This window comes from Scyliorhinus canicula, chromosome 12, assembly GCF_902713615.1.
Source record: "Scyliorhinus canicula chromosome 12, sScyCan1.1, whole genome shotgun sequence".
NCBI classification, from domain to species: Eukaryota; Metazoa; Chordata; class Chondrichthyes; order Carcharhiniformes; family Scyliorhinidae; genus Scyliorhinus; species Scyliorhinus canicula.
The window spans coordinates 65175811-65190613 of record NC_052157.1 but is presented as its reverse complement, the minus strand read 5'-3'; the positions used below and the strand labels follow the sequence as shown (position 1 = coordinate 65190613).

The window sequence follows — 14803 nt, the reverse complement described above, 5'->3', positions numbered from 1 at the left end:
GGAGAGACAGACCGAGCGGGAGAGACAGACCGAGCGGGAGAGAGAGACAGAGACAGAGAGAGAGACAGAGACAGAGAGAAAGACAGAGATAGAGGGCGGGACAGAGAGAGAGAGGGACAGAGAGAGAGAGGGGACAGAGAGAGAGAGGAACAAAGAGAGAGAGGGACAGAGAGAGAGGGAGACAGACCGAGCGGGGGAGACACCGAGCGGGGGAGACAGACCGAGCGGGGAGACAGACCGAGCGGGGAGAAGACCGAGTGGGGAGACAGACGAGCTGGGGAGACAGACCGAGGGGGGACGACCGAGCGGGAGACAGACCGAGGGGAGGAGACAGACCGAGCGGAGAAGACTACCGAGGGGAGACAGAGAGCGTGAGACAGACGAGCGGGAGAGACGACCGAGGGAGAGAGACAGAGCGGGAGAGACAGACCGAGCGGGAGGACAGACCGAGGGGAGAGACCAGAGCCGAGGGAGAGCAGACCGAGCGGGAGAGACAGACCGAGCGGGAGAGAGAGACAGAGCGGGAAGAAGACCGACGGGAGAGACAGAACGAGGAGAGAGGACCGAGCGGGGGGGAACAGACCGAGGGAGAGACGACCGAGGGGGAGACAGACGAGCGGGAGAGACAGACCGAGCGGGGAGACAGACCGAGCGGGAGAGACAGACCGAGCGGGAGAGACAGACCGAGCGGGGAGACAGACCGAGCGGGGAGACAGACCGAGCGGGGAGACAGACCGAGCGGGGAGACAGACCGAGCGGGGGAGACAGACCGAGCGGGGGAGACAGACCGAGCGGGGGAGACAGACCGAGCGGGGGAGACAGACCGAGCGGGGGAGACAGACCGAGCGGGGGAGACAGACCGAGCGGGGGAGACAGACCGAGCGGGGGAGACAGACCGAGCGGGGGAGACAGACCGAGCGGGGGAGACAGACCGAGCGGGGGAGACAGACCGAGCGGGGAGACAGACCGAGCGGGGGAGACAGACCGAGCGGGGGAGACAGACCGAGCGGGGGAGACAGACCGAGCGGGGGAGACAGACCGAGCGGGGGAGACAGACCGAGCGGGGGAGACAGACCGAGCGGGGGAGACAGACCGAGCGGGGGAGACAGACCGAGCGGGGGAGACAGACCGAGCGGGGGAGACAGACCGAGCGGGGGAGACAGACCGAGCGGGGGAGACAGACCGAGCGGGGGAGACAGACCGAGCGGGGAGACAGACCGAGCGGGAGAGACAGACCGAGCGGGGAGACAGACCGAGCGGGGGAGACAGACCGAGCCGGGGGAGACAGACCGAGCGGGGAGACAGACCGAGCGGGGGAGACAGACCGAGCGGGGGAGACAGACCGAGCGGGGGAGACAGACCGAGCGGGGGAGACAGACCGAGCGGGGGAGACAGACCGAGCGGGGAGACAGACCGAGCGGGGAGACAGACCGAGCGGGGAGACAGACCGAGCGGGAGGAGACAGACCGAGCGGGGGAGACAGACCGAGCGGGGAGAGACAGACCGAGCGGGAGAGACCAAGCCGGGGAGACAGACCGAGCGGGGGAGACAGACCGAGCGGGGGAGACAGACCGAGCGGGGAGACAGACCGAGCGGGGAGACAGACCGAGCGGGGGAGACAGACCGAGCGGGGGAGACAGACCGAGCGGGGAGACAGACCGAGCGGGGGAGACAGACCGAGCGGGGGAGACAGACCGAGCGGGGGAGACAGACCGAGCGGGAGAGACAGACCGAGCGGGAGAGACAGACCGAGCGGGAGAGACAGACCGAGCGGGAGAGACAGACCGAGCGGGAGAGACAGACCGAGCGGGGAGACAGACCGAGCGGGAGAGACAGACCGAGCGGGAGAGACAGACCGAGCGGGGAGAGACAGACCGAGCGGGAGAGACAGACCGAGCGGGGAGACAGACCGAGCGGGGAGACAGACCGAGCGGGGAGACAGACCGAGCGGGAGAGACAGACCGAGCGGGAGAGACAGACCGAGCGGGAGAGACAGACCGAGCGGGAGAGACAGACCGAGCGGGGAGAGACAGACCGAGCGGGAGAGACAGACCGAGCGGGAGAGACAGACCGAGCGGGGAGACAGACCGAGCGGGAGAGACAGACCGAGCGGGAGAGACAGACCGAGCGGGAGAGACAGACCGAGCGGGAGAGACAGACCGAGCGGGGAGACAGACCGAGCGGGAGAGACAGACCGAGCGGGAGAGACAGACCGAGCGGGAGAGACAGACCGAGCGGGAGAGACAGACCGAGCGGGAGAGACAGACCGAGCGGGAGAGACAGACCGAGCGGGAGAGACAGACCGAGCGGGAGAGACAGACCGAGCGGGAGAGACAGACCGAGCGGGAGAGACAGACCGAGCGGGAGAGACAGACCGAGCGGGAGAGACAGACCGAGCGGGAGAGACAGACCGAGCGGGAGAGACAGACCGAGCGGGAGAGACAGACCGAGCGGGAGAGACAGACCGAGCGGGAGAGACAGACCGAGCGGGAGAGACAGACCGAGCGGGAGAGACAGACCGAGCGGGAGAGACAGACCGAGCGGGAGAGACAGACCGAGCGGGAGAGACAGACCGAGCGGGAGAGACAGACCGAGCGGGAGAGACAGACCGAGCGGGAGAGACAGACCGAGCGGGAGAGACAGACCGAGCGGGAGAGACAGACCGAGCGGGAGACAGACCGAGCGGGAGAGACAGACCGAGCGGGAGAGACAGACCGAGCGGGAGAGACAGACCGAGCGGGAGAGACAGACCGAGCGGGAGAGACAGACCGAGCGGGAGAGACAGACCGAGAGGGCGGGAGAGAGAGACAGAAACAAGTACAGAAAGATGAAGACTGAGAGATAGATACAAAGGGAGAGGGAGACACAGAGAGAGAGAGACAGAGTAAGAGAGAGATCAACCGACAGAGACCGAGCGAGTGAGAGAGAGACAGAGAGGGAGACCCTCCATCTGAAACCAGTCACTACCGAGTCTTTGGATGATGTGGGGGCAGATAAGAGAAAAAACATTTTCTGCCTTCAGCACATTGAATGGCAACAGGCTGATCTCCAGGGTCACACCATCACTGCATTGTGAAAGGATCCAAGAGTGAATGTGGGTCCAGGCGGCTCATTGTTACACTGAAGAAGGCACAGCAGCCATTGAGCTCATTGCAAGTTCCTGCGGACCCCACCCACCCCAACATCCCACGAGAGGCATACCGTCAGCCAGAAGTCGGCTATCTTCATGGCTTTCTCATCCGTGTCACCCCGTTTTGCATAGTCCACAAGCTGAAAGGCAAGATGGGAGGTTTGTTAATTTGCAAACTTCATCTCTCGCTTTCTCCGTCTCCCTCACCCTCCCCCACCCTCTCTCACCTCCTCCCTCTCCCCTCAGTAGATAAAGGCACTCAGTATATCATCCTCACTTGCGCACGGAACTTCAGCGATCCCAGAAGTCACCCCATAGCCTGACACACACAAAATTTCAAAATATTTGCCTCCTCAATGCCTTTCAGTCAAAAGAGTCGCACATTCAATCAATGTGAACCTCCAACCCCGACATTCCTCCCTATCTCTGTAACTTCCTCCAGCCCCAACAATACTCCCTTTTCTCTGTAACCTCCTTCAGCCCCAACAACACTCGTTATTCTCCGTAACCTCCTCCAGCCCCAATAATACTCCTTATTCTCTGTAAACACCTCCACCCCAACACTCTCTCTCTCTCTATATAACATCCTCCAGCCCCTACAACCCTCCCTGTCTCTATAACCTCCTCCAGCCCCAACAACGCTCCCTATCTCTGTAACCTCCTCCAGCCCCAAAAACACTCCCTATTCTCCATAACCTCCTCCGGCCCCAACGCTCTCTATCTCTGTAATTTCCTCCAGCCCCAACAACATTCCCTATCTTTGTAACTTCCTCCAGCCCCAACAACGCTCCGTACCTCTGTAACCTCCTCCAGCCCCAGCAACCCACCCTATCTCTGTAATCTCCTCCTGCCCCTACAACCCTCCCTACCTCTGTAACTTCCTCCAGCCCCAACAACACTCTCCATCTCTGTAACCTCATCTAGCCCCTACAACCCTATCTCCCATCTCTGTAAACTACTCCAGTATCTACAACCCTCCCTTTCTCTGTAACCTCCTCCAGCCCCTATAAACTTCCCTATCTCTGTAAACTACTCCAGCCCCAACAAACTTAATTATCTGTAACCTCCTTAAGCATCTACAACCCTCCCTATGTCTGTAATCTCCTCCAACTCCTATCTCTGTAACCTCCTCCAGTCCCTATAACACTCCCTATCTCGAACCTTCTTCAGCCCCTCCTAGGTCTCTGCTGCCCTTCAATTCCGGCCTCTCAAGCACCCCTCAACTCCCATCACTCCACTGTGCCTTCAGCATCCTGTGCCCCAAGCTCTGGAATTTCCCAGCTAAACCTCTCCACCTCTCTCTCTCTCTCAGTCTGTATCTCTCTGTCTGTATCCTCTTTCCTTTTCTCTCTCTCTCTCTTCTCCTTTCAGACTCTCTTTAAAACCTCACTCAGTGACTGAGCTCTGGTCGCCAGCCCCTCATATCGCCATATATGTTTCAGGGTGAAATGGTGTTTGATAATCCCTGCTGCAAAGCTCCCAGGGATGTGTTATTACATTTGAAGTGTTTGATCAATACAAGTTGCTGTTCGCAGGGAAGGAGATCTGCTGCTGTCTGTCTGCACTGCAGGAAGACTGGAGATAAATCTGGGCTGGTAACAGGAGGACTATATTACCTTCTCAGCATAAGGTTTCATCTCGTCAGCCCGTGCCAGCGTGGTTTCAATCCTCTCATGGCGCACTAACGCAGTCACAAGGTTCCGTAGCATATCGAGGCGGGATTGGGGCCCGAGTCCCATCCGACGGGCAACCTTTCCATGGCTAATCCACAGAGCAGTGGTCAGACGCATCGTTCCAACGGGCTTGGGATTCTGTGGGAACGGAGGAGAGAGATCAACAAACAATCACAGCATCATGTCACCATGGCAGGCTAGGAGTGTCCTGATTGCAAACCCAGCTAATCAAATAATTGGTCCCTTTACCTAAGGAAAGATTTACTGACATTGGAGGCAGTCCAGAGAAGGTTCACTATATTAATCTCAGGTACGGAGGGATTTTCTTCTGAGGAGAGGTTGAGTAGGTTGGACCTGTACTCATTTAGAAGAATGAGAGGTGACTTTATTGAGACATATCAGATTCTCAGGGGCTTCACATGGTAGATGCTGAGAGGATGTTTCCTCTCATGGGACACTCTAGGGCCAGAGGGCTTACCTCAGAGTAAGGGGTCGCCCATTTCAGATAGAGATGTGGAGAAATGTCTTCTCTCAGAAGTTAGTGAATCTGTGGAATTATTTACCACAGAGAGCTGTAGAAGCTGTCATTAAGTATTTCAAGGCTGAGATAGACAGATTTTTAATCAATAAGAGAATCAAGAGGTATGGGGATAAGGTAGGAAAGTGGAGTTGAGGATTATATCAGATCAACCATGATCTCATTGAATGGTAGAGCTGACTTGATGGGCTGAATGGCCTCCTCCTGCACCGACATCTTATGGCAGTGGAGGACATCCAGAGGCCTGGTTCCACATGTGGCCCATCTCGGTTCTGAGTCCAGCCTACGAGACTGTTGCCCATGTGCAGGGTTGCCACATTCCACTGATTTCTGTCTGCATAGTTTTTTTTCTCCCGGTGTGACTGAAGTGATTTGCACGTAAAGCAAGGGCCAGTGAAGTGAGGTGCATGTTGATTGTTGACAACATTTACCACGAGAGCCGTGCACTCCCTCAGCGTCCAATCAAAGTGTGATTATTTATTTTGTTCTTACATAGAACATAGAACATAGAACATAGAACGATACAGCGCAGTACAGGCCCTTCGGCCCTCGATGTTGCACCGACATGAAAAAAAAAACTAAAGGCCATCTAACCTACACTATGCCCTTATCATCCATATGCTTATCCAATAAATTTTAAATGCCCTCAATGTTGGCGAGTTCACTACTGTTGCAGGTAGGGCATTCCACGGCCTCACCACTCTTTGCGTAAAAAACCCACCTCTGACCTCTGTCCTATATCTATTACCCCTCAATTTAAGGCTATGTCCCCTCGTGCTAGCCACCTCCATCCGCGGGAGAAGGCTCTCGCTGTCCACCCTATCTAACCCTCTGATCATTTTGTATGCCTCTATTAAGTCACCTCTTAACCTTCTTCTCTCTAACGAAAACAACCTCAAGTCCATCAGCCTTTCCTCATAAGATTTTCCCTCCATACCAGGCAACATCCTGGTAAATCTCCTCTGCACCCGTTCCAAAGCTTCCACGTCCTTCCTATAATGAGGCGACCAGAACTGTACGCAATACTCCAAATGCGGCCGTACCAGAGTTTGGTACAGCTGCATCATGACCTCATGGCTCCGGAACTCAATCCCTCTACCAATAAAGGCCAACACACCATAGGCCTTCTTCACAACCCTATCAACCTGGGTGGCAACTTTCAGGGATCTATGTACATGGACACCGAGATCCCTCTGCTCATCCACACTACCAAGAATTTTACCATTAGCCAAATATTCCGCATTCCTGTTATTCTTTCCAAAGTGAATCACCTCACACTTCTCCACATTAAACTCCATTTGCCACCTCTCAGCCCAGCTCTGCAGCTTATCTATGTCCCTCTGTAACCTGCAACATCCTTCCGCACTGTCTACAACTCCACCGACTTTAGTGTCGTCTGCAAATTTACTCACCCATCCTTCTGCGCCCTCCTCTAGGTCATTTATAAAAATGACAAACAGCAACGGCCCCAGAACAGATCCTTGTGGTACGCCACTCGTAACTGAACTCCATTCTGAAACATTTCCCATCAACTACCACTCTCTGTCTTCTTTCAACTAGCCAATTTCTGATCCACATCTCTAAATCACCCTCAATCCCCAGCCTCCGTATTTTCTGCAATAGCCGACCGTGGGGAACCTTATCAAACGCTTTACTGAAATCCATATACACCACATCAACTGCTCTACCCTCGTCTACCTGTTCAGTCACCTTCTCAAAGAACTCGATAAGGTTTGTGAGGCATGACCTACCCTTCACAAAACCATGCTGACTATCCCTAATCATATTATTCCTATCTAGATGATTATAAATCGTACCTTTTATAATCCTCTCCAAGACTTTACCCACCACAGACGTTAGGCTCACCGGCCTATAGTTACCTGGGTTATCTCTACTCCCCTTCTTGAACAAAGGGACCACATTTGCTATCCTCCAGTCCTCTGGCACTATTCCTGTAGCCAATGATGACCTAAAAATCAAAGCCAAAGGCTCAGCAATCTCTTCCCTGGCTTCCCAGAGAATCCTAGGATAAATCCCATCAGGCCCCGGGGACTTATCTATTTTCACCTTGTCCAGAATTGCCAACACTTCTTCCCTACGCACCTCAATGCCATCTATTCTAATAGCCTGGGTCTCAGCATTCTCCTCCACAATATTATCTTTTTCTTGAGTGAATACTGACGAAAAGTATTCATTTAGTATCTCGCTTATCTCCTCAGCCTCCACACACAACTTCCCACCACTGTCCTTGACTGGCCCTACTCTTACCCTAGTCATTCTTTTATTCCTGACATACCTATAGAAAGCTTTTGGGTTTTCCTTGATCCTACCTGCCAAAGACTTCTCATGTCCCCTCCTTGCTCGTCTCAGCTCTCTCTTTAGATCCTTCCTCGCTTCCTTGTAACTATCAAGCGCCCCAACTGAAACTTCACGCCTCATCTTCACATAGGCCTCCTTCTTCCTCTTAACAAGAGATTCCACTTCTTTGGTAAACCACGGTTCCCTCGCTCGACCCCTTCCTCCCTGCCTGACTGGTACGTACTTATCAAGAACATGCAATAGCTGTTCCTTGAACAAGCTCCACATATCCAGTGTGCCCAACCCTTGCAGCCTACTTCTCCAACCAACAATCCTAAGTCATGTCTAATGGCATCATAATTGCCCTTCCCCAGCTATAACTCTTGCTCTGCGGGGTATACTTATCCCTTTCCATCACTAACGTAAAGGTCACCGAATTGTGGTCACTGTCTCCAAAGTGTTCACCTACCTCCAGATCTAACACCTGGCCTGGTTCATTACCCAAGACCAAATCCAAAGTGGCCTCACCTCTTGTTGGCCTGTCAACATATTGTGTCAGAAAACCCTCCTGCACACATTGTACAAAGAACGACCCATCCAATGTACTCGAACTATATCTTTTCCAGTCAATATTAGGAAAGTTAAAGTCTCCCATAACAACTACCCTGTTACTTTCGCTCTTTCCAGAATCATCTTCGCCATCCTTTCCTCTACATCTCTAGAACTATTAGGTGGCCTATAGAAAAACTCCCAACAGGGTGACCTCTCCTTTCCTGTTTCTAACCTCAGCCCATACTACCTCGGAAGAACAGTCCCCATCTTGCATCCTTTCTACCACCGTAATACTGTCCTTGACTAGCAGCGCCACACCTCCCCCTCTTTTGCCCCCTTCTCTGACCTTACTAAAGCACCTAAACCCCGGAACCTGCAACAACCATTCCTGTCCCTGCTCTATCCATGTCTCTGAAATGGCCACAACATCGAAGTCCCAGGTACCAACCCATGCTGCCAGTTCCCCTACCTTATTTCGTATACTCCTGGCATTGAAATAGACACACTTCAAACCACAGACCTGAACACTGCCGCCCTCCTGCGAAGTCAAAACTGTGCTCCTGACCTCTCTACTCTCAATCTCTCGCACCCCAAAACTACAATCCAGGTTCCCATGCCCCTGCTGAATTAGTTTAAACCCCCCCAAAGAGTACTAACAAATCTCCCCCCCAGGATATTGGTGCCCCTCAGGTTCAGATGTAGACCATCCTGTCTATAGAGGTCCCACCTTCCCCAGAAAGAGCCCCAGTTATCCAGAAATCTGAATCCCTCCCGCCTGCACCATCCCTGTAGCCACGTGTTTAATTGCTCTCTCTCCCTATTCCTCATCTCACTATCACGTGGCACGGGCAACAACCCAGAGATAACAACTCTGTTTGTTCTCGCTCTGAGCTTCCATCCTAGCTCCCTAAAGGCCTGCCTGACATCCTTGTCCCCTTTCCTACCTATGTCGTTAGTGCCAATGTGGACTACGACTTGGGGCTGCTCCCCCTCCCCCTTAAGGACCCGGAAAACACGATCCGAGACATCACGTACCCTTGCACCTGGGAGGCAACATACCAAACGTGAGTCTCTCTCGCTCCCACAAATCTCCTATCTGTGCCCCTGACTATTGAGTCCCCAATTACTAATGTTCTACTCCTTTCCCCCCTTCCCTTCTGAGCAACAGGGACAGACTCCGTGCCAGAGGCCCGTACCCCATGGCTTACCCCTGGTAAGTCGTCCCTCCCACAAGTATCCAAAACGGTATACTTGTTACTCAGGGGAACGACCGCAGGGGGTCCCTGCACTGACTGCTTCTTCCCAGTCCCTCTTACAGTTACCCATCTATCTCCAGTCTTTGGTGTAACTACTTCCCTGAAGCTCCTATCTATGACTCCCTCTGCCTCCCGAATGATCCGAAGTTCATCCAGCTCAAGCTCCAGGTCCCTAACACGGTTTTTGAGGAGCTGGAGTTGGGTGCACTTCCCACAGATGAAATCAGCAGGGACACTGACGGCGTCCCTCACCTCAAACATTCTGCAGGAGGAGCATTGTACTGCCTTCCCTGACATCCCCTCTAGATTAAAAAAAAACAAGAAAAAGAAAAAGAAAGGAAGAGCTTACCTGATATTACCTCAAACCCTGATCCCGCTGAAAGGTAAGCAAATTTAAAGGCACTCACTCACCTTCACGACAGGCCCCTGCTCCCGCTTCCCAACCACCGTGGGGTGGGGGGGTTGGTTAGAGGAGGAGGTAGGGTGGGAAACACTCACAAAGTGTTTCGGGTTTAACTGTCAGTTGCCAACAGCCCCTCCACAAACCACCTTCAACTTAGGCTGACCGCACTGCACGTATGCAAATTTCCCCAGAACAGCTGATCAGTAGCTCTGCTCTGCTGCCCTCTGCTGGTTGCTTGCCTTTACTCAAACTCCTTGGGTCTTCTTCGCAGGTTCACCATTCGACTTAGGCTGACCGCACTGCACGTATGCAAATTTCCCCAGAACAGCTGATCAGTAGCTCTGCTCTGCTGCCCTCTGCTGGTTGCTTGCCTTTACTCAAACTCCTTGGGTCTTCTTCGCAGGTTCACCTTCGACTTAGGCTGACCGCACTGCACGTATGCAAATTTCCCCAGAACAGCTGATCAGTAGCTCTGCTCTGCTGCCCTCTGCTGGTTGCTTGCCTTTACTCAAACTCCTTGGGTCTTCTTCGCAGGTTCACCTTCGACTTAGGCTGACCGCACTGCACGTATGCAAATTTCCCCAGAACAAGCTGATCAGTAGCCCTGCTCTGCTGCCCTCTGCTGGTTGCTTGCCTTTACTCAAACTCCTTGGGTCTTCTTTCGCAGGTTCACCTTCGACTTAGGCTGACCGCACTGCACGTATGCAAATTGAATTAGCTCTATCAATACATAAATCATTTACATAAATGAAATATTTACCACGTATTAAATCTTATATTACATATGGGGGTCATAGTTCGTACGCAAGCCCGATTTCAATCTTGCACCTCACTATGATGAAGGAGGGCCACTCACTAGCCTAGGTTACCCATTGCTGGGACTGACAGGGGGTTACAATAAGTGGTAAATAAGAGGCAGTGGCCTAGTGGTATTGTCGCCGGACTAGTAATCCATGGACCCAAGCTAATCATAGAAATTACAGTGCAGAAGGAGGCCATTCAGCCCATGGAGTCTGCACTGACTGTTGGAAAGAGCACCCTACCCAAGCCCACACCTTCACCCTATCCCCGTAACACAGTGACCCCACCCAACCTTTTTGGACATGAAGGGCAATTTAGCATGGCCAATCCACCTAACCTGCACGTCTTTGGACTATGGGAGGAAACCGGAGCACCCGGAGGAAACCCACGCAGACACGGGGAGAACGTGTAGACTCCACACAGACAGTGTCCCAAACAAGGAATCGAACCTGTACCCTTAAGCTGTGAAGTAACTGTGATAACTACTATGCTACCATGCTGCACCTACCCGAGTCGCAATCCCGCCATGGCAGATCGCGAAAATTGAATTCAACAAAAATCTAAAGCATGACCATACAAAACATTTTCGATTATTAGAACATACAGTGCAGAAGGAGGCCATTCGGCCCATCAAGTCTGCACCAACCCACTTAAGCCCTCACTTCCACCCTATCCCCGTAACCCAATAACCCCATCAGAACCTTTTTGGTCACTAAGGGCAATTTATCATGGCCAATCCCCCGAACCTGCACGCCATTGGACAGTGGGAGGAAACCGGAGCACCCGGAGGAAACCCATGCAGGCACAGGGAGAACGTGCAGACTCTGCATAGACAGTGCCCCAGCGGGGAATCGAACCTGACACCTTGGCACTGTGAAGCCACAGTGCTATCCACTTGTGCTACCGTGCTGCCCATTGTAAAAACCCTTCTGGTTCACTCATGTCCTTTAGGGACATCGTCCTAGATGTCCTAGAATTCCATCAGTGCAGATGGTGGCCATTTGGCCCATCAAGTCTGCAACAAACCAGGCCCACTCCCTGTGACCATACCTTATCTGCACATCTTTGGAGCACCCGGAGGAAACCCACATAGACACAGCGAGAATGTGCAAACTCCACGCAGTCACTCTAGGTCAGATTCAAAATCTGCCATGTCCTCACCCAGTCTGGTCTACATATGACACCAGACAGCAATGTGGGACTGTTCTTAACTGCCCCTCCATACAAGGGGTAATTAGAGATGGGCAATAAATGCTGACCAGCCAGCAAGCCCACATCCCCATGGAAATAAAATAAAATGTAAGCATACATTTCCAATTTATTCAATAGATTACATGTATTTTTTAAATATGTAGCTACATTTAAAAGTTGAATAAAATGGAGAGGTGAAAGTAACGCAGGTTTGTTGAAATGAGGGTGATATGAAGAGATCACAGACTGTTTGGGACCTTTCACAAACAGCTGGAACTGGCCTGCGGGGGGAGCTCGGGCCCAGTTATCAGGGCCAAGCCGGAGCTAAACTTCCCACTCCGGGCTCAATTCACCCGCCAATCCCGCCTTTATCCGAAGCTGGGATGCACACTCCTCACCTCGCTCCTTTGACCGGGGTTCGAAACCACCCTCCTCTCCCTTTCCACTTAGAAAGCGGCAACTTTAACCCCGCATGGGCGCCGCCATCTTACCCGCTGGCCCCCGTGTCCGTCCGCTCAGCCCTCCGGGTGGAAAACTGCGGCTCCGGCAAAAGGGTTCCGCCCGGTTCGCAGCGCCCAGCTTGGAAACAATGGTAATTGCAGCACCAGATTGTGTTCCCCACTGTACTAATCCCCCCCCCCCCCCCCAAAGGGAGACAATTGCAGCACCTAAACGTGTTCACCCTCTATATGCTCTCGAGAGTTTAGTAAAATCAGAGGAGAGCAAATTGAGGTACAGAAGATGATAAAAGGTATTGATGAAAGTCAACGTAGAGCGGATGCTTCCTCTTGTGGGCCAATCGGAAACGAGAGGTCATAGATTTCGGATAAGGGGGAGCAGATTTGAAAGAGAAATGAGGAGAAAGCTGTTGCTTCGCAGCGATACAGGGACCCAGGTTCAATTCCCGGCTTGGGTCACTGTGCAGAGTCTGCACGTTCTCCCCGTGTTTGCGTGGGTTTCCTCCGGTTGCTCAGGTTTCCTCCCACAAGTCCCAGAAAACGTGGTGTTAGGTGAATTGGACATTCTGAATTCTCCCTCTGTGTACCCGAACAGGTGCCGGAGTGTGGGCAACAGGGGTCTTTTCACAGTAACTTCATTGCAGGGTGTGGTGAACATATGCTATTACAATTCACCACTGTACTGTGTTGTATTGTGTTGATCCCCTTGTGGGATCCGCCTGTGGCTCCGCCCCCTCGGGGTGGTATATAAACCTATAAGCCTGTAGGCGGCACTCAGTACAGAGCAGTCGCAGGCAGGCACAGATCTGGCTGATTAAAACACTGTTCACTTTTACTCTTCGTCTCATGTGAATTCATGGTCACATCACAGGGTTAAGGTAAACCTACTTGTGACAAATATGAGATTATTATTATTTCTTCACTCAAAGGGTTGTGAAGCTGTGGAATTCACTGCCCCATAGTGCAGTTGATGACGGGACTATGAGTACATTTAAGGAGGATGTGGAGATGCCGGCGTTGGAATGGGGTGGGCACAGTAAGAAGTCTTACAACACCAAGTTAAAGTCCAGCAGGTTTGTTTCAAACACTAGCTTTCGGAGCATTGCTCCTTCCTCAGGTGTATTTGCCTGGTCTTGTAAGACTTCTTACTATTTAAAGAGGAGATAGACTGAAAAAAAACACTTTAAAATTTTTTTCCAATTAAGGGGCAATTTTGCATTGCCAATCCAAAACCGGCACTCCCGGTGCAGACATTGAGTTGTCAGGTTGTTGCTGTGGTGGAGAGTGGCTGCTGCTGTTGCTGCTGCTGTTGCTCAGTTTGCTGCCTGTTTCCAGTACTGGTTGCAGTGGAGCTGCCCGGCGGAAGGTGAGAGGAGAGAAGGAAGGAGAGAAGGACATCACCATCAACGTGGGAGTAAAGCCCTTTGGACTGCTTGTTTGCTGGGCCCCTCCCAGGCTGAGGGCCCAGTTCTCCCAACTGTCAACAACTGCCTTCAGTAAGGACAAGGCCTTCCTTATTCGATCTGGTGTGCCTGTTCTGGGACGGTGTGATCGAGAGGACAGTGTGGTTGCTGAGCCCCTCCTGGGCTGAAGACCCCATACACCAGCGGCTTCTTTCTGCCGGGTAGAGGTCGATTCCATTGGGTGGTCGTTCCAGGGTGGGAACACAGACTGTGTTTTTGCTGAGCCCTGCTTGGGCTGACGACCTCGCAAACCAGCGGCACTTACCCCGGTGTGGGCGTCCTAGGCTGGGAGCACGGACTGTGTTTTTTGCTGGGCCCACTCCTGGGCTGCAGATCTGCCTCTACTCCCCAATCCTCCCACCCTTCAGCTTCACCGGTGTCTCAGGAGTCTCCCACCTCAGGCATCCTACAATCTGCGGTGCCCGATCCTTCTGTGTTGCTGCCCACCTCTCACTGTGTCCCTGACTCTCTCTTCCCTTCCTTGTCTTGATCCTCTGTATAACTTCCTAGGGGGAGAGTACATTGTTCCACCTCGCTCTACCCCTAACACCTCCGCCTCCAAAGCCACCACATACACCAAGGCGGCTGTGGCTGGCACCGCCGCCCCCTCTCCCTCCCTTGGCGTTACCATCCCGACCCTGCAGGGGGACACCACGCCGGCACCTACTGGCCAATCGGCTGCCGGCGTGGAGGAGGGAGGGCATCCAGCAGGCTGCTAGGCCCGAAAGACGGCAAGATGGGGATCGGCTCGGAATACCCCCGACTCCATCAGCCCAGAGACCCCTGCGCCCCAGAACTCCAGCCTGGGGGCCACTGATACACCTGCCACTGCGGGCACTCCATCTCATCCAGGGCCCATTGACTCAGCCTCGGGTACTGGGCCCGGCGTTGTTTCGGCGCAGTTCAGCAGGGGGGGGGTGGGGGTGGTGTGATGCGCGTGATCCCAGGCTGGCGCGGCAGGCACCCAAATCTCAAACCAGGGGGCAGAGTATTTTTTGGAAGTGGGGGTCAAGGTGAGGTTGGAGGTTTCTTCGGCGCAG

The 14803-nt window shown here is 53.3% G+C and overlaps 1 protein-coding gene across 4 annotated transcripts in view; it reads right to left on the bottom strand.

Moving 5' to 3' along the window:
* LOC119974761 (39S ribosomal protein L17, mitochondrial-like) overlaps positions 1 to 12428 on the bottom strand; it is a 30505-nt gene extending 18077 nt beyond the window's left edge. The window contains exons 1-3 of one of the 4 annotated variants that reach the window (XM_038813968.1): positions 12334 to 12428; positions 4747 to 4941; positions 3202 to 3270 (exon numbers count right to left, since the gene is read on the bottom strand). In XM_038813968.1, coding sequence (XP_038669896.1) covers positions 3202 to 3270; positions 4747 to 4920 — 243 coding nt within the window. In that variant the 5' untranslated portion in view covers positions 4921 to 4941; positions 12334 to 12428. Of the gene's footprint in view, positions 1 to 3201; positions 3271 to 4746; positions 4942 to 12240 lie in introns of all 4 variants that reach the window. The other 3 variants (XM_038813967.1, XM_038813970.1, XM_038813969.1) reach the window with 3 other exon arrangements.
* Positions 12429 to 14803: the final 2375 nt, after the last annotated feature.